Source organism: Python bivittatus, unplaced genomic scaffold, assembly GCF_059951505.1.
Source record: "Python bivittatus isolate LINGU-HERP-01145 unplaced genomic scaffold, Pbiv_v1 ctg000120_np1212, whole genome shotgun sequence".
NCBI classification, from domain to species: domain Eukaryota; kingdom Metazoa; phylum Chordata; class Lepidosauria; order Squamata; family Pythonidae; genus Python; species Python bivittatus.
The window spans coordinates 7,501,591-7,520,237 of record NW_028277037.1 but is presented as its reverse complement, the minus strand read 5'-3'; the positions used below and the strand labels follow the sequence as shown (position 1 = coordinate 7,520,237).

The window sequence follows — 18,647 nt, the reverse complement described above, 5'->3', positions numbered from 1 at the left end:
TAACTAATGCCTAATTATGTAAATCAATTTTATTCAACTATGTTACAGAAGACTCTCAGTAAATATGTTAGTCACTGCTTGGGGCGAGTAGTATAGATTAAAGAATTGCCAACTGCCATAGAAAGACTATTTCATGTGATGTGAGTCAGCTGCTCCCTTGGCTTACTTATTTCCCTGACACCAGGTGTAGAGTCATAATCAGTTGTGCACAGGCATTTTTTCAGTCCTCTCAACTGCTGCCAAGGAGGCTTGAAGGATATCATTTCTGGTAGTTCGTTTCTTTCCACTGGAAGACACTGAACCCCCTTCTTTTCTGCCCCTTTTCCTACTATGTGGCTGCAAGGGGAGTAAAATGGAAACTTAGAACTCTGAAAAGCTCAATTTTCTTATAGCTTCCCTAGAACTTGATTTCTGTCTTAAAAGTGGGAAGGGTCAGTTAATACTTTAATAGTTTGCATGACATAGCTGAGGAAGGCTTAAACAGCCCTGGAACTGTTTAATTAAGTGAATAGCTTTTTCAAGCTATATACTAATCCTGGCCTTGACCCAGTTAAGTGTGTTGCGCAAATACAGCTGAACAATCATCTTTCCATAGCAACTGTATTTAGACTTGCTTGTCCCATATTGGAAACAGAAAATCAAAGTATTTATGAGACAAATTCCACATTTTAGTATTTCATATCTGAACAAGTGCTCAGTAACTAATGCTCTTGCTGTTAATATCAATTGTATTATAGAGCTTGATTACATTAAGAATTTGTTCATCTCCTTAGACACTTTTTAAAACTGCCTTCTGCAATCGATGCTCTCAAGAAGTGCAGATTTAATTCTCAGAATTATTGACAAGACTGTTTGCTAGGAAATTCTGGGAGTGTGCACATTGGAAAGATGGTGTTTTTAGTAAGAGTGTTTTACATAACTGCAAAAATACTAACAGTTCTGGTATACCATTGTGTAGTTGCACGTTTTATGTACTGTGACTCACTCACTCGACACGTCAGACATAAGAACTTAAAACGCAGACACCACAGAAAATATGAGGTGGTTTTATTTACAATATGTACATGAAAATCTGATAGCTCTGCTTCACATACTGAAGAATCACATCCAGCAGCTTGGAGGTCAAATATATATTTTAAATAGTTCCTTTTGAGGCAGTAAGCTTATAGCAGCATTGCTCAGGAATGTGAAAAAAGTTTAGTCCCTTCGTACATAGAAAATATTATATCCAAGTTCTAACATCCCTCCAATTAGCAGAATCCAAAGAGGAATAAAGACGTAAGCAAGCTTCATTACAGTAAATTGTTCCAGTTTTGCACAGAGAGCAAGGCAGAAGGCCAGCTTAAGCAGCATTGCTGCAAGATACCAAGCTTTTTTCTTGAGATTCTGGGAGCCATTGCGAGGATCATAGCCAGACTTACAACGGCGAGCCATTTTCACAATGATCATAACTAGAAGAATAGTATCAAATATCCAAACTGGAATAAATATTAGAAACCAGTTCCATGGTGCCTTTTCATCCAGCTTTAACACCAACATGATGAGGAACAGTAATGTAAAGAGCCATGTGAGTAGCACTCTCTGCGCCAAGGACATTCTCATTTAAACAGCCTTGGTAGGTAAGTAGTAAGAATAGAAAAGATACTCCCTAGAATAAAGGAAACAAAAAAAATAGGGTGACGTGTAAAAGCATATAAAACAACATCCAACTATATCCATAAATAAAGCTGGTTTCCTTCTTACTATTTTTCAAAAACATTCAGGCAGTAAATATTGTGAACTGACAATGTTTGCTTTTTATGAGTTCTATAAAACTGAACAGAAAGATCTACCTGTTTTGCTTAATTCACTTGGCCTTGCACTGGAGATTATCATAACAGACTACTTCCTTGAGGAAATCCACAGTGGAAATTCAAATATGTTTAACTCTGATAACCTCAACTAAACAGCTATAACTCTAGTAGAAGCAGAATGTTGAACCCATTAGCCCTAATTTCACAAAAGTAAACTTAACTGAGGATGTGCACGTTTGTATTATTAGCGTAGCAGAACAATCAGGGAGCCCCTGCTTGTAACTATTATTCAGGAACATGTTTGGAACTGCTGCCTAACAATTCTGAACCTCTTTCCTTTTGGCACCCATCAGCAATCAAATATTTTTACTGTCATCTAGTCCTGTATTTTCTTCTGGAGAATATCTGTGTTGGCACTAAAAATTGCACTGTCTTGATGGCACATAATCAAAAAGTCCTGTATCAAATTGGCTCAACATGTCTAAATATATATCCCATATTGGATTGAGTGCTGGAGAGATTTTTCATTGTGCCCTCCTTTTCCCCAGATTTCCCTGTTGATAAAATACATTGGCATACTAAAATGCAGTAACAAACATAACAAATATACAAAAAACCAAACACAACTAATATCAAAGCTGTCGACTTTGTTCCTATCACCAAGTTTCTCATAAATGAAAGTAGAGCAGTTTCTGCAAAAAAAAAAAAAGCTTATATGCATTACGCATATGAAATTAATGAAGCTGCTAAAATTATTCATACTGATTTATTATAGCAATAGTCATATGATTACACAGCATGCAACAAAGCATCAGAAACGGAGGCACTGCGTAAGTATTACCAGAGTAATGTTTCTAGCTGTTACTTCTAAGTGAATGTAAAATATAGTGCAACTTTTGAAAAGCTTTCCAAGCATCTGATAAATTCTAAGCATTTTGCTAACGCAGAAGGTATCCGAAGGGAACCCACAGGTAAGTTATGATCCTGAACCTGCACTTTAATAACATTAACCCAGATGCAGGATCTCCAATGAGAACGAGGCAAAGCTAACAACCGCGCGCGTAGATCACAGCCTAGAACAGTGTTGTCCAAACTTGGCCACTTTAAGATGAGTGGACTTCAACTCCCAGAATTCCCCAGCCAGCCATGCTGGCTGGGGAATTCTGGGAGTTGAAGTCCACTCATCTTAAAGTGGCCAAGTTTGGACAACACTGGCCTAGAAGACGAAGCCATTTCCCAATCAGCGCCTTGGGCTGGCGGGCTGGCTGGCTGCATCGAGCCAAAGCAAGGGGCGAGGGCAGCCTTTTCACCGCTCCGGCGACGCTTCGAAGGGCGCCCTGAGCCGCTTCGGGCGCTGCTTCTCGGAGGGGGAGACGGCGCGGCCCCAAGCGGCCATGTCTGGAAGGCGCCGGAGAAAGGGGCGACTGAACTTTCTAAGGGCCGCCCTCCCTCCTCCTCCTCCTCCTGCTTACGGCGTTTCGCAGCTTTGAGCGCCGTCATAATCCGCTGCCGTTCTCGCGCGAAAGGAGGCTCGCTGCGGATCGTGAGCCGAATTCGCGGAGGCTCCCGAGCCTCGCTAAGGGAACGCTTTTAAACTCCGAGTCGGGCTTCCGAAGAGCCTCGCTCTGGGGACCGGCCTTGGCCGGGGGAAGCGTCCTCGCCCCGTTGCCGGAAGGCGGCAGGGCAATCCCGCGAGGCTGACCGCTCGGAGGGCCCAGGCCAGGCCCTCTTCCTCGCTCTTGGAGCGGCTCGTCCAAGCAGAAAGGACGGGGAGGAGGGACGCGCCTCTTGCGGGCCCACGACCCGGGAGAGCCGGCTTCAGCCCTCCCTCGGCCGGACCCCTTCCGCGAGACTCGCCCGCCAAGCGGGTCGTGACGGGGGCGGGAGGGACGTCCAACGAGAGACGACCACGGAAAGCGGGGCAGCGAGGAGAATCCCCCGCCAAGGCTACTCACCCGCCTCAGGACCCCATGAGCGCCCGCGATGCACGCGCGAAGCTTCGGGCGCCCCGCGCAGCCAACGCCGTTCTAGGACGGGCCTTCAGCGCGGCGCCTCATCGCAGCGCGGCCTCCGGCCAGTCATCAAAAAGAAGGAAGAAGCGCCAGCGTCTTGAAGCGGCGGCCAGCGATAGGCCGGTCGCGGCACGTCATGCTTCCTTCCACGCTCTCACCGGCTGAAAGGGCTGTCTGTTAACATGCGTCTCCGCCCACAAAGGCGGGCGCCTTCTTGCCCTAAGGGGGAGCTCCGTTATCGTTTTCTCCCGCCGCCCCCTTTTACCCTATTCGTCAGCTGAGCTGCCTATCGGAATCCTTTCAAGGACGCGAGCGGCCGGCTAACCCCTCGCGGGCGCTGTCGTTTCCTTTCGGATGATTGGACAACATCCCCAGTCAATCAAACGCCCCGCCGCGGCCTTCCCAGGGATCGTCGCCCAATGAGGGAAGATGTTGATGCTGCCTCTGGACCACGTTGGATTTTTCGATCCTCGCGCGCCGCGGGGCCTTCATTTCTCCCCCGTCCCACCCCTCAGAGAGAAAACAGGGGCGGGGCAGGCGGAGCCGTGACTGGCGTGCCGTCTTTTCCACGGCGGCGCGCTGTTGCCGCTGCCGCTGCCGCCGTTGCTTTCTCTCCCCCCGCCCTCTTTCCCCTTCTCTCCCCCTCACCGCCTCGGGCGCGCGCGCCTGCCCGCCCGGCGGCAGCTGCCTGGCGCGCGCTGCCTCCTCCTGCCCTTCCCCAGTTGCTGACGGTTGTCGTCGTGACGGAGCGCCTGCCGTCCCCTCGGTCGCGTGCGGAGAACCGGTGAGATCCGAACGCCCGCGCTTGGGTCCCGCCGCCCCCGGGGCTGGGGTCGGAGCGGGCGGGCGGGAGAAGGGCTGGGGAGGCCGGGCAGTGGGCAGCCGCCTTGGCAGCGGAGGGCGGAGAGCCCTACTCGGCGGAGAGCGGGGGGGAGGGCGCCGGGAAGAGGGGCGCGGGGCGGCGGCGGCGGCAGCGGCCACACGTGTGGGGCTCAGCCACTTGTGGGGAGGGGAGAGGATGCAGAGCCGGGGGTCCGTCCTTCGAAAGACGGGAAGCGCGACGGGGTCCGGGCCCGTTCCGGCAGCGGCGAGAGGGGCACGAGCTGCGCGTGAGTGAGGGGCGGGATCCGCTCCGTGCGGGCGCCGGGGAAAGGGGGACGGGGGCGCGGGTCGGGCGAGGAGGAGCGTCCCTCCCCGAGGGGAGGATGGAGGGCGGGTCGAGGCGCTTCGGATGCCTCCCGGCCGGTTATGTAGCGCTTCCAGCGCCGCCTGCCCCTTGCCCGATCCCGGGCGACCTCTCCGGACGGGTTCCTGGATCACTTTGCACAACTGCAGGCGGGGTGGGAGGAGGGTCGTGTCAGTCTAGAGGGGCAGAAAAATCAGGGGTCTGGCGGCACTTTTTCCGACTGACTCATTTTGCACAGTTGTATTGGTACTCCTGATTGTGTACAGTCATGCTTGATCTATCCCTGAATATACCACACCCTTAATCGTGCCAGGAAAGCAACACCTAAGAGATGCAGTTTTTGTACAGCGTGCCAAACAGGTTACAGGTAGATCCTGATGAAAAAATCTAAAGGTAGCCTCCTTGCTTGTTTGTTGGTTTGTGCAAGGCTCCTGAGCCGCTTCAGTCGAAACCAACTCTGAGCACCATACAATTCCCACCTTTGTAATTCAAATTAAAAACGGAAGAGATTGATGCAAAAACATAGCTAATCACAAATCCCAGTGGTCTGTAGTAATGGCATACAAACAGTATGGTTATTGTGATTATGCAAACACGGCCTGTTTGTGTGAACGCAGAACATGGGTTATGGTGACTAGATTAAGCATGTTGGGTGATGGCTTATTGGTCTTGCCTGGTAGCACTTGCCAAGATAAGCGTCAAGATCCAGATAGTCAGTTTGGTGTGCGTGGAGGGTGGGAATAAATCTTACATTGTTTTTAGTTTTATTGGCAGCTATACAGTTTTTGAAAGAGGGGTAGTATATCATGGGATGTCTTCCTTAATCTTCAGCTGCTGAGAGAGAAGAGGGTATTGGGTCCCTGTCTTTCTAGGGGATGATCATCTTGCCATGGTGGAAGGGCTTAGTAACCTCAGTGACCCTGAGCGTGATCCTAGTGGGAACTTGGGATTATCCTTGTAGGTAAGGTCAGAATGAGAGAGGTGAAGCTAAGGTATGTGGGCTCTACAGGCATGAGGAAAGCTGACTCCTCTAAGAGAAGAGATCAGAAATCAAACTTAGAAAAAGGCAGTGGCAAACCACTTCTGTATTGTTGCCAAAAAAGCTGGACAAAAACCTTTGGACAAATTTGAGTGCCAGATAAGGCTCCTAATTGGATGACACTGATCTAATTACTGTAGGAAGAAGGCAGCCTTTCACAAGTCGTCCAGAAATGCTGATCTGACTAGACCAAAACCTCAAAGGAGTCTAGTCACTTGCAGTGCCAGTACTGAAAGAGGAACTCATCTTTTTACAAGGATGCATATAGTTGGAACAACGGAATATTAAAAGCTTTAACCAAGGAAAATTTGAAATTGGCAAATGCAGAAATACAGTACATTAAGGTTAATAGGCATGACAGAATGCTTGATTCTTCTTCTGAGGAATCTTTATAAAGAAAAGAAGCTACTGTAAGAACTGAATTTGGAGAAACAAAGTGGTTTAGAATAGAAAGAGGAATGAAACAAGGACACGTATTGTTGCTGCATTTGTTTAATTGATATGCAGATAATTTCAGCCAGCATGCTTAGTGAACTCACAGCTGACAGTGAAAAAGGTGGTAGATATTTATTTATTGGGCTCGAGATTAAAGATGGACAGTGCACTTGAGAAGGACAGAGAAACTTAATTCTAGGGAGAACTTCAACTGCAAACTTATAATAGGTCATGAAGAATAAATATATTTCTATGATAGAAAGTTAAAGCAGTGTTTTTTCCAATGATAACGTGTAACTGTAAAAGCTAGACATTGAAAAAAATGAGAGAAAGAATACAGAAATCTCTGAATAATGGGCTTGGAAATGGTTACTATAAATACATGAAAATCCTGTCAGTTGGTCCTGGATGAAAGACAGGTTGAGGTAGTTGGCATTTGTCAGGAGTTTCACCTGACTTGATGACACCTAAATATTCAGTACCCTACATTTCTATTGCTGTTTTGTCTTAGTTATGGAGTTTTCTTTTTTGTTACATTCTACATCTTTCCAGTCAAGGGATATTTACCTGTGCTCCATATATTCAAAGAGATTCAAGAAGACTACATAAGTAGATTTACTGCAGAGAATTAGGAAACCATAATAGAAAAAGTTATATGTCTAACACCCTCAGGAATCTTGCCCTTTATATATGTGCATTTGTCTGAGGGCTTGAATTTTGGATTATTTCCTCCTCCTCCTCCTCCTCCTCCTCCTTTTTTTTTTTTAAGTTTGTTTTGGGGTTTGAATTTTGGATTATTTCTTCCTCCTCCTCCTCCTTTTTAAAAGTTTGTTTGGCCCCTTTTCTTGGCCTTGAAGATTTTTGCCATCTGCCCCTTGTTTACAAAAGGAAATTCTCTGGCATATTCACACCTTGCCACTTTCAATCCTTTTACTACTTCCCACTCCATTTTCATCTCTTGGCCTCCCTTTGGATATAGAGGTGCCAGGAGCATCTTTTCTCCCCATTCTGTGTTCACGGGAGACTATTTCCATCACTTCATCAACATGCTGCTAAGTCTCCCTCCCCCTCCCCCTCCCTTAATATTTTCAGTTCCTCCTTTCTCTTGGCTCTTAGGAAGGAAGGGAAGCTCCATTTCTTCTGTGATTGGAGAATTTACTCCTTATAGTTTCTTCTACCCTTTTATCAGGTACTCCCCCATTCCAGACCTCTCCCCTCTGATCCTTGAGACAATCACTGTAATGTCACTCTCTTCAGATCAGTTTTCCTTTCCTCAGAATCAGAATTACTGACAGACACTCTAGCTGAACTGCCTCATAAGGTTTGGATTTGCGTAAATTAAAACTCCAGAGGAGGTGGTGGGTCCTAGGATCTTTTTGTGTCTGAGTAGTTATTCTAGTGAATCAAATACCAAAATAAATTTTGTATTGAATTCTTTCTTCTTGTCAGCAAAAAAAAAAGGGTGTGTGTGTGAAGAGGAAAGGGCAGAAGGTATGCTAGGGTGTCATTCCAAAACCTAGAATACTGCTGGAAATCAGGATGTACCTTCAGTATGCTTGAAAGATGTAAGTGAAAGCCGTCTGGATTGATCTGGGCAAGAACTGTAAATGGTCCAGTAAACTTAGTATCCAATTATTTAGATGGTCATGTGGAAGGAAAAAATGGAGAAAGCTATGCATAATCAACCGCAGAGAGGAACCTCTTTGGCAGAGACAGTCAGCTGAACATTTGTAGGAGGTCTTGGCACAATCTGATAGATACTTGATGAGATGTAAAGCAGCCTGCCACTCCTGGAAAATGGGAGGATTTATTTATTTATATAACAAATTAATATAGACGCCCATCTAGCCAAGGAGCTCTAGAATGGGGGAAGACCAGGAAGCATTAGGCATTAGATTTGAGTTATAACAACTGAGTAGAGGCAAGTACCAAGTTATTGGAAACAAATAGCCCATGGGTGAAAGACCAATTTGCCATCTGCATGATAGTTAACATAGCAATGGAGATATTGCTCCAAAGTGGCATTCGTCCTCTATGTTTTGTCACCTGTCAATGGATAATAGGCAGAGGATGGAAGGAATTGTATGTGCAGTAGATGAAATAGAGCTTTCCAAAAACATTCCATGCACTATGGACCTTTGTCAGAAATTAGGCAATTGGACAAGCTATAATTTTGGAAGACCTGTTGAATAAATCAACAAGCCAACTCAGAAACAGAAGGGTGGCTATGACAGGGAATGAATGGGTTATTAGCTACCACTAGCATGTCATGTAGGTGCTTGACATGTGATTGGTAATCACACATAAGTCAAAGGGAATTGTCCCAAAGCCCTAAGAAGAAGAGTGGGAGCATAAAAGTTTATTGGTAAGAGGTTTGGGAAGGTAACAAGTATAGCAAGGATAAAAGTGTGCCTTGATATCAGTTCTAATGTGGGACTATCCAAAGTGATGAAGAAGAAGAAAACTCATTTTAAATGTTTTAAAATGTGCACTTGGTCAGCTGTCATGGCAGATTTCAAGATTTCCTCCCTCAAAGAAGGAGGAACATACCACTGGTCATTGTGATATAGTTCTTCCCATCCTAATAAAAGGGAGAGAGGGACACATGAAAAGGGGTCCTCATGAAAGTAATCTGTCCAACCCTGCATGTATGGTCTTCCTTTGCTGAATACAGGTTTAATCAATTAATAAAGGAGTCTTGTTGCAAGAGTTTCCCAAGGTGAACCAAGCACTGGAGATGGATGGGAAAGTTTCTGGGGGGCAGAATGGATTTGGGAGGAGGTCACAGGGCAGTAAATTTTCTGACTTACATGATAAAGCATCACCATGCTTGTTGTGCAAGCTAGGAATAAAAAATAATAAAAGTTAAAACAGAAAGGATTGTTGCTACTTGATGTGGGGCTACATAAGTCTGTGAGAAATTTGTGTTACAAATTAATGTGGTCAGTTTGAACTTCACTAGAGTGTTCCATGTCTTCAAGGAGATGTCATCAGTTTTGAAAAGCATTTTTGATGACCATAAGCTCCTTGTTAAAAGCAAAATTTTGCTCAGAGAAAAGTAGCTGTTGACAAAAGGGAGCTCGAGGGAGAAAATAGTTGTCAAAGTCCAGAATGGATTGTAAAGACAGAGTGTCCAAGGTGGAATCAGAAGCATCAACTTTAAATGAAAAAGGGTATGTGGTATCTGGATGATGGAGAATGGATTGAGAAATGAATGCTTGTTTTAGCAGGAGAAAGGCTTGTTGGGCCTTGAGATCCCTTTCTTGGTAAATGATCAAATGTTGCAAAATTAGGAAAACAGTTACAGTAAAAATTGGCAAAAGCCAGAAAATGCTGCACATCCTTAATAGTGAATGGCAGTAGCTAAGGCAGAATTGATTCGACTTTAGGTGAATCCATCTGAAGTCCTTCTGGAGGAAATTAAGTAACCCTGATTAGGCAGATCAAAGGTGCATTAATCTACCAATGTCACAAAGATGTTGAAAGGCTACCCAAACTTATTGATTGTGGACAGCAGGCTCCTCAGAGTAAATAAGCAAAAACAAGCAAGCAAACGCAAAAAATATTTCCAAGTCATGAAAAATATTTATACATTACATGAAGACTGAGTGGCTTGATGCCAGTCAGAACAGCATTATTGTATATTCAAACTTCCTGTAATATGTATCAGAGGCAAAGAAATATTAATGCCTTTTCTTCATGTGATTTGGATTGTAAACTTCCTGAGATCTAACTTGGTGAAAAGGTGTGCAAGTGTTCCAATAGATCAGAAATTAGAGGAAGATAGTAGTGCTCTCTATAAGAATGTTCAGGAACCAGAAATCATGGATTATATGGAGGGAGGGAGTCTTGCAGAGGACAAAAATAGACAGATAAAACCCTTATGCAAGTTTTAATCAATAATATCTTTTAGGCAGACAAATTCTGATTTGATATTGGATTGGGGCATTTTGTGTATTCTGAGCTCCAAGAATGAGATTGATATTTCAGTCACAATTGATGGGGAGAGGCAGCAGAGCTTACTTTCCCCCTTTTAAACACATTGTTAAATAATCAGCTTAATTAATATACCAGGCAGACAAAATAGGAAGAAGAATTTGTGCTGTGAGGTGATACATGTTTTGAGGTGGGGTGCTGAACCCCTGTAGGCTGAGTTTTGCAAGCTGAAATCAAAAGTTAACTACTTCCAGTGCCAATGAATATATGAACTGTGAGTCCAAAGTCAGTCCATTGCCAGGATGATTGGAAAATGTAAAGGTTCAGTTAAGTAAAGTTGCAGATGACTGTTGATGTTAAATAGAGTTTGTTCAGTGCACTCAGAGATGGGTCCTGTTTGTAAGAGTTGGCCACCAATAGTTTCACCTCAGGTGGGATGAGTGGGATCAACAAGCTACATGGGAATAGCATACTTGTGTGTGCCAGAAGATTGTGTAAAGTTGCTGGAGGCATCAAAGTTTACTTGGACCTGTAGTTATATTTCCAATCCCATCTGGGTCTGAAGTGTAACAGGAATAGTTAAATCATAGTTCATCTCAACACATGTCTTGGCTTCATTTAATTTCTGGTGCCAAGCCTTTGAGCCCTTGGATACTCTTATTTCACAACAGGCAGTTCTAGAACATTTGGGACACCTGCTTGCAAAATGCCCCTTTTCCACAGGTAGGATGCTTAGTTGATGCTTTGGAAGGGGGGAAGTTCTTAGCAGGGCATTTGTGCATGATGTGATGAGGGCTATCCAAAAATATATACATAGATCTTGCATTATCTGACCTAGCAGTCAGCTGCATAGCATACATTTAACTTCTGAAGTGTGGGTAGAGTGGGGTGAGGATGAACAAGAATAATGGCATCTTTCTCTCCTGCCCATACCCTGCTGCAATTCAAGTCTTCCATTGATACCCAGAGTTGGATTAATGCAGCCAGTTTTTAGGGTCCCCTGCCAAATAAATTCATTCTGTATTTCATCTGATAGCTCCTCTTTGTGCTTGTCAAATAGCCTCTTTCATTCCAGTCCACACCCTTAGTTGACAACTGAAAATCAGCTGACTACTCTTGCACAGAGCATTTACCCTGTCATTGGCGATGGCTCTTGCAGTTGGTGATCACCTGCTTGACAGGATCATTGACTATAGTTCTCGGAATGTGACAAAATTGGGATAGTTGTCCAAATTCTGGTTGTTCTGTATCAGACAGGAGGCAGTCCATTTTGCACCTTTTTCAAGTCATCAGGCCAATTTTAAATCCTATTTAAGATCTTAGAGAGATGTATAATTCATTGAACAAGGAAGGTATTAAGCTTGTCTGGATTCCCATCATACTTGTCAGGCAGGGAGGGAGGTATTTGATGTTAGAGGGCTGCTGCAGCATTATTACTGCTGGCAAAAATGTAATTTGTGGCAGCTCTGATGTTTAAATAAGTAAGTGGTTATATTTGGTTGGCTATTTTAGGAATGATGAAATGATAAGATGATTTAAATATTCTGCATTTGAACACTATTATATTTTCTATATCATATCCAGCTGCAAATGAATATTTGACCCTTAAGCTTTAGAAGGATTAAAATTATCTCCCTAGAAGTCTTTTGTGCAGTAACTCATATACTTTAGCAAACCCCTGTAGGTCATATACCTTAGTACAGACTTTATAAGCTTGTAGCATAATTCTACTTGTTTATACAGAGTTAAATCCCACTAAATCCAGTGGGATGTACTTCCTAATTACACTATATTTCAAATTTAATTAAATTTAGTTGTAAACTGGGTATGGCCCAGTGCAGAAATTATTGCATCAAATTCTTTGCCCTGAATCCAAATAACTACTTTAGGCAAGCTTAGTGGATTTAAAAAATCAACCTGACATTTTGCAAATTGCTTTTGCAACACATCTTATTCTAAAAAATAGTTCATTCTGTATCTGTAGAAAAAAAGCAAACCAAACGCCTTAGTGGATCTCTAGCATTGCTTACAAGAAAGGTGTGAGAGCTTTTACTGACATCTGTAAGCTCTACTTCCTTCCATTAATTTAATATCTGCCAATAACTTTTATAAACTATGCCTTTACTTGTGGGACCTTGTTCAATTGATGTTATGTGATTTCGGGTAGTAGAATATATTCTGTTGCAAGGACTTTAATTCCAGAATGACATCTTCAGGAATTTAATTGCCTTCATGTTCTTGTTTTGGACCTTTGTAAAGCAAAGAATTCAGTTGGTCATAAACATTTTTTTCTATTTCTGTTCAAGCAATGCTTTTGACTGAAAATCGCAGATTCTGGTTCTTCTTTGTAAATTTGGACTGGTATGTCCCCCTCTAATTCACTCATGCACGTGCAGTGCCTTTTAGATTGTGATACCACCTCCATAGATAAGGTCAGTTTTAAAGCAGCGAATAATGCTATTCCTCTTAGTTAGAAAGTCTTCTCTGCAAAGGTAACTAGATTCTTAAGACAATTCAGGCCCTTGGGGTGTGGTAGGAGACTGACAGTAAGGAAGAAGACCTGACCAAGTAGAGGAGGGAAGAAAGTCAGATGAGAGAGAATTTGCCTGGAAACATCCTACGTAGACTCTCCTTCTACAGTCTGAAAGTAGAAAGTGGTGCAGAGCTGGAAGTGATTTAGTCTTTTCCAGCTATGGACGTTGTTACAGACAGACATCATGAAATAATTAGAGAAGCTGTTGGAATTTTTCAGTAGCGGCAAGTATGTCCTCCCTATAACTTTGCAAAATATAGTTCAAGGGAACATAATCAGAGAGAGAGGGATTTCCACCCATTGGTTCTGTCATTTGAGTACTGATAGGTAGATCCAGTTGAGCACTGAACTAAGTGCATTTGATTTTGGCAATAAGGAGAGCAGCTTGTTTTCCAGGAAGAATTAAGTGATGGGAATAGTAAGTTATTTGGAATGTCTCTTTCTAAAAATAATAAATAGTTATATATAGAAATTCCACTGCTACTCAGAATCCATTTTTGTCTTACGCTTGCAGTATGACATCACCACAGTGATTTTTTTTCTTGTACTGTTTCTTATATTAGCCAATCCAGGCATTGTGGAAAAATATATGTTATTGTTTTCCATGGCTGCGTTAGGCAAAGAACTTGCCACATTTTCCTACAAAACAAGTATCATGTGAAAAGAGAATGGAATCTTTCTTGCCTATAAATATATAATTTATGAACTGACATTTCATCTGTTTAGCTGAACCAAAATCTTGTATGAGGAAGATTGCAAATATATCCTCATGAAAATATGTGATGAATGAAAAAAGTTTGTTCTTGCAGATGGTTTTGCAATTAAAGTCTCCAAATCCAAGTTCTTCTTGGACACAGTCATGGATATGTTTGGCAACATTTCATAACCTGAAGGCAGGAATTGGATTCTGTACAAGTATTAGTGCTGTTTATATATATTTATATTTAGAACTGATTGATCGTTCAAAAAGTTTAACTTAAAAGTTTTAACAAAAGTGAAATGTGAATTCTTAACGTGCTAATAAAAACTGTAAATCCATTGTCCTAGAAGTCATATAACTTGGAAATAACTTTGTAATAGAAACAACCTGAAATTGCATTGATCTCAGATCTCTTTGTGAATGAACTTGGCTTGAGGATTGTGCTTACAGTTGAGGGCTGAAAGCCATGATGACAATAATACTTGTGAATTTTAGTGATGGGAAAAAATGTATTTGATAATACCCAAAGCTTCAGGGATCAGCCTTGCACAAATTTTTAGAATGAATATATTTGCATTAAACTCAGCCTATAAAGCTTATTGAATTCTTTTTCAAATTTATCTTTACTTTTTTACAGTGTAGTCTGTTGTTTCTTGAAAACTCTACTGTTTGTTTCCTATACTATACTATATTTTCTATAGTGTACTGACTTCTCTAATTTCTTACAATATTATTAATTTACCTGTTGTTAAAAAAATAGATGGCTGTCAAAGGAAACAAGAGAAATGTTAGCTGGGAGTGATAGATGTACCATATGTGTAATAACGTGGCAGAGGAGTAGGCTTATGTATTGCAGAACAAGGAAATTAGCATCATAGCTTCAAATCAAATAACAAAGCTGTACTTGTGCAGGCAAAGAACTGCTATTCATGGAACTGCTGGCAAAGGCCACTGAAGAAGAAATGGGAAGTCCTTTTTCTAACTAGAGTTATGGATGAATGATCTTATTTACTGCAGTGCAGCTTTTGCCAAAAACAAGAACCTTACTGTGTATTTATTTCATACTGTTTCATAAATAAGTTCTTGAATAGATTCTTATATGTCGTTACAAGACAAAAAGAAGAGGGATAGAAAGATACTTCAGTTTGTATTAAGTAGCAGTGACTCTTTAAACAGTGACTTTTTCACATACAGTTGGATTAAGGAAGTATGAAAAATTATGTAACATTTTCATTATTCAGAAATATTTGAATAAAGATTGCCTTTTCTATTTATTTGGCAAAGGATTTTTCTTAATATTTAGCTATATCAAGAGTAATGTAAATCTGAATAAGTAGTTATAATTTGGAAATACAGCATCCAGAATTCAGAGGTACATACTGGTATTCATATTTAAGAATGAAATCAACAGTATTTAAAAATTCCTGCAGCTGTTTGTCAACGGGATTGTTCAAGGCTGCTGTTGAATGTAGCTAAATATCTGAAAGGAAAAAAATATTTTGATGTTTAAATAAAGTACAGTGGTACCTCTAGTTACGAACTTAATCCGTTCCGTGACTCTGGTTGCAACTTGAGTTGGTCTCAAGTCGAGGTAAAGTTTCCCATAAGGTTCAATGTAAATACGGTTAATCCGTTCTGCCCTCCGAATTTGGTCACACCACGAGGCAAATTTCCCCATAAGATTCAATGTAAATACAACTAATCCGCCCTCCGAATTTGGTCGCACCCCGAGGTAAATTTCCCCCATAAGGTTCAATGTAAATACGGCTAAATAGTTCTGAAACATATGCATTTTATTTTTAAACCTCAAAAACATGAAAAAAAGTACAGTACAGCACAGTATGAAGAGGGAGAATGGGGTGGGGAGGCAGTTATTGTTTGGAGGGAGAGTCCCCCTCCAAAGGGACATCGGGGAGATCTCCTTCAGGGGTTTCCTCTCTTCTTTGCCTATTAGCTGCAGGCTCAATTCTGGGAAAAACCTGTCTAAAGTCAGTTGCCAGCCTGCTCTGCATTTTCTTTGGAGCCATGCTGACAAGCACACCAAAAACCTTCCAAATGCCACAAAACACACCAGAAGCCTCACCGAACATCTCCTTACTACAGCGATCTCGCCCACAGGAAGCCGCGACCGCGTGGCAGCAGGGAAAATGGCCGCGGATCCGGTTCATAACTCGAGGTGGAGTTCGCAAGTAGAGGTAAATTTTTGGGGCCGGAGCTGGTCGTATCTCGAAAAATTCGTAAGGAGGGGCGTTCGTAACTAGAGGTACCACTGTATTCAGTTGTACCATTAAGCTGTCTTTGTGAATCTAGGAAAACAAATTGTACCTCTACTAGAAAAATTTGATCTATATGCTACATGTATATTAAGGGAGGCTCAGTTGGAAGAAGAGGAGTGTGGTTTTAAAACTAGAGAAAGATACATCAATAACTTGTACAATGCTGATGACATTACTCTACTCTGGTGCCTGAAAACGCAAATTATCTGCAAGCTCTAGTAATGAAAATCAAGGAGCACAGAGAAAATTTAAATTAAAGAAGACCAAGATGACTGCAGATAGAGCAACCTGTCTTAGAACTGACAATGAAGATATTAAAGTGGGAAATAGCTTCTGCCTTTAAGGATTAATTGTCAATAGTAAAGGAACTGGCACTCAAGAAATATACTACAGACTAGCACTTGGTATGGTAGCAATGAAGGCCTTGGAAAAGATACTCAGATGCCATGCCATGGCTATACCTACAAAGATCAGAATTGTGCAGGCAGTGTTTTCCCTGCGTCACACTGTGGATGTGAAACCTGGACTTTGAAGAATCAGGATTAAGAATTGACACTTTTGAACTTTGGCATTGAAGAAGACTCTTGAGAATACCATGGATAGTCAAGAAACAGACAAATGGGCCGTAGAACAAATCAATCCCGAGTTCTCACTTGAGGCGCAGATGACCAGACTCAAAATATAATACTTTGGTACATTATGCAAAGAACCAGCTTCCTTGAGAAGTCCATAATGCTGGGGGAAAAAGGGAGAGAGGGGATGGCAAAGTGGATAGACTCAATTACAGCAGTGTTGGGTGCACAATTGGTGAGACAGGTTAGGGACAGATTGTCCTGGAGAAGGTCTGTCTGTGTGATCTCTAAAAATCAACACAATCGTCATGTCACATAATCAATTGACTAAAAAAAAAGAAAAGGAATGTACTTCTAATCTGCAAAGGTTTGCCTCCCAATGAATATGAATATTCATGGATAATCCAAAACTTGATTGTGTGTGGGTGTGTTTGTGGGTTCTTAGAGTTAAATGGTAATAGTTAACATGACAAATATTAAGACCTTCTAGAGGATAACCAACTTAGGCTTAATAAATTTCCTTATATACCTAGTGTTGTAGTACTTTAAATAAATCTAATACTTCAAGCTATTATCAGAATGTATTAAAACTTGTATGATTTAGCTCCATTTTCAGAGTAATTGATTTTAGCTCAAAGTATATGTTATAGATAGCAGCACCTGGCTGATCTTAGCTAGGCTTGGAAGTTAAGAAACATTAGCCTATATGGGTGGGAGACTACAAGAGAAACAGGTCTGTAAGCTAGACTGGGAAATTGAAAACTATTCTGAAAGAAAACAGTTGCAAACAGTTGCCAAGAAAGCTGCATAGACTTGTCCATGCAGTCACTAGAAGTCAAGCTCAACTGGAAATGCTTTAAATACTGCACTATACAGACATGGCCAAAATTATTAGTACTACTCCACTTCTTCCCAAAGAATCACAATTTGCTGTGAAATAAGTTGAAACTGACACAAGAAAATGGTATTCACCATTCTTTGTTTCATAGCCCATTGAGCAGACACTTTGCATTGGTGCATGACTTAACGTATTCTTGTAAATAATAAAACAAATGAAAAAAAATATCAGAGGTAAATAATTGGGTATCATCAGTGTACTGATGATACCTCACCCCATGGCGATGGATGAGCTCAGCCAGCAGCCTCATGTAGATGTTAAATAGGAGAGGAGAGAGCAACAAGCCCTGCACCACCCCACATAGTAGGAACCAAGGGCAGGGTCTCTCCTCGCTAATCACCACTGACTGGAATCGACCCCGGAGAAAGGTGAACCAGCACAACATCATGCTGCCCACCCCCAATCCTCTGAGCTGATCCAGAAGGATACCATGATTGATGGTATTGAAAGCTGCAGAGAAGTGAAGTAGGGCAAGGATGAATGCATAACCCCCATCCCTCCCTTGCTAGAGGTCATCCAAAAACACCACCAATGCCGTTTCTGTCCTATACCTGGGCCTGAATTCCAACTGAAAGGGATCCAGATAATCTGCTTCTTCCATGATTGTCTGAAGCTGCTGCACAACCACCTTTTCAACCACCTTCCACAAAAAGGGGAGGTGAGATACTGGACAAAAATTGTCCGGTATAAAGGGGTCCAGCGATGGCTTCATGAGGAGAGGGTAAATCAAAGTAAAGGAACAACCTTCTCACTCAAAAAAGTTAACCACCACACAACACCCCCAGGGCCATTTTAACAAGCTAGGAGGGGCATGGATCTAAAGAGCACGTGGCTGAGTTCACAGTCCTAAGGACCCTGTCCACTCCTCAGGCCAAACAGGCTCAAACTGTTCCCAGATAACCGGGAAAGACTCCTCCCCAGGCATCTTCTCTGGACCTGCAACAAGGCCGACATCCAAATCCTAGCAAATCCAAGTGACTTTGTCCAACAGATACTGAACAAATTCTTCCACGTACCCCTGCAAGAGGTTCTCCGAGCCCCCGCTCACCCAAGAGGGCTCGTGTCACCTGAAACAAGACCATGGGACAGCTATCTGCAGACACAATAAGAGTGGAGAAGTACTGACGCTTTGCCACCCTCACTGCCACATGGTAGGTCTTAATAGCAGCTCTAACCCATGTTTGGTCAAGTTTGTCCCTTGTTGAGTGTCATTGATGCTCTAGATGTCTCTTCTCTCATTTCATCTTCCTCAACTCCTCCGTAAACT

The 18,647-nt window shown here is 42.4% G+C and overlaps 2 protein-coding genes across 4 annotated transcripts in view; one reads left to right on the top strand and one right to left on the bottom strand.

Moving 5' to 3' along the window:
• Positions 1-1,030: 1,030 nt before the first annotated feature.
• TMEM60 (transmembrane protein 60) lies at positions 1,031-3,904 on the bottom strand. The gene is made up of 2 exons (XM_007421625.4): positions 3,749-3,904; positions 1,031-1,648 (listed from the first exon to the last, which is right to left on the bottom strand). The coding sequence occupies exon 2, from the start codon at positions 1,600-1,602 to the stop codon at positions 1,198-1,200; it is 405 nt and encodes a 134-aa protein (XP_007421687.1). The 5' UTR covers positions 1,603-1,648; positions 3,749-3,904; the 3' UTR covers positions 1,031-1,197.
• Positions 3,905-4,156: 252 nt separating this feature from the next.
• The window catches only part of PHTF2 (putative homeodomain transcription factor 2), an 80,415-nt gene continuing 65,924 nt past the window's right edge, over positions 4,157-18,647 (top strand). Inside the window, exons 1-2 of one of the 3 annotated variants that reach the window (XM_088134938.1) lie at positions 4,157-4,589; positions 15,753-15,829. The gene's annotated coding sequence lies outside the window, so the exon portion shown is untranslated. Of the gene's footprint in view, positions 4,590-4,893; positions 4,915-15,752; positions 15,830-18,647 lie in introns of those variants that run through there. The other 2 variants (XM_088134937.1, XM_088134939.1) reach the window with 2 other exon arrangements.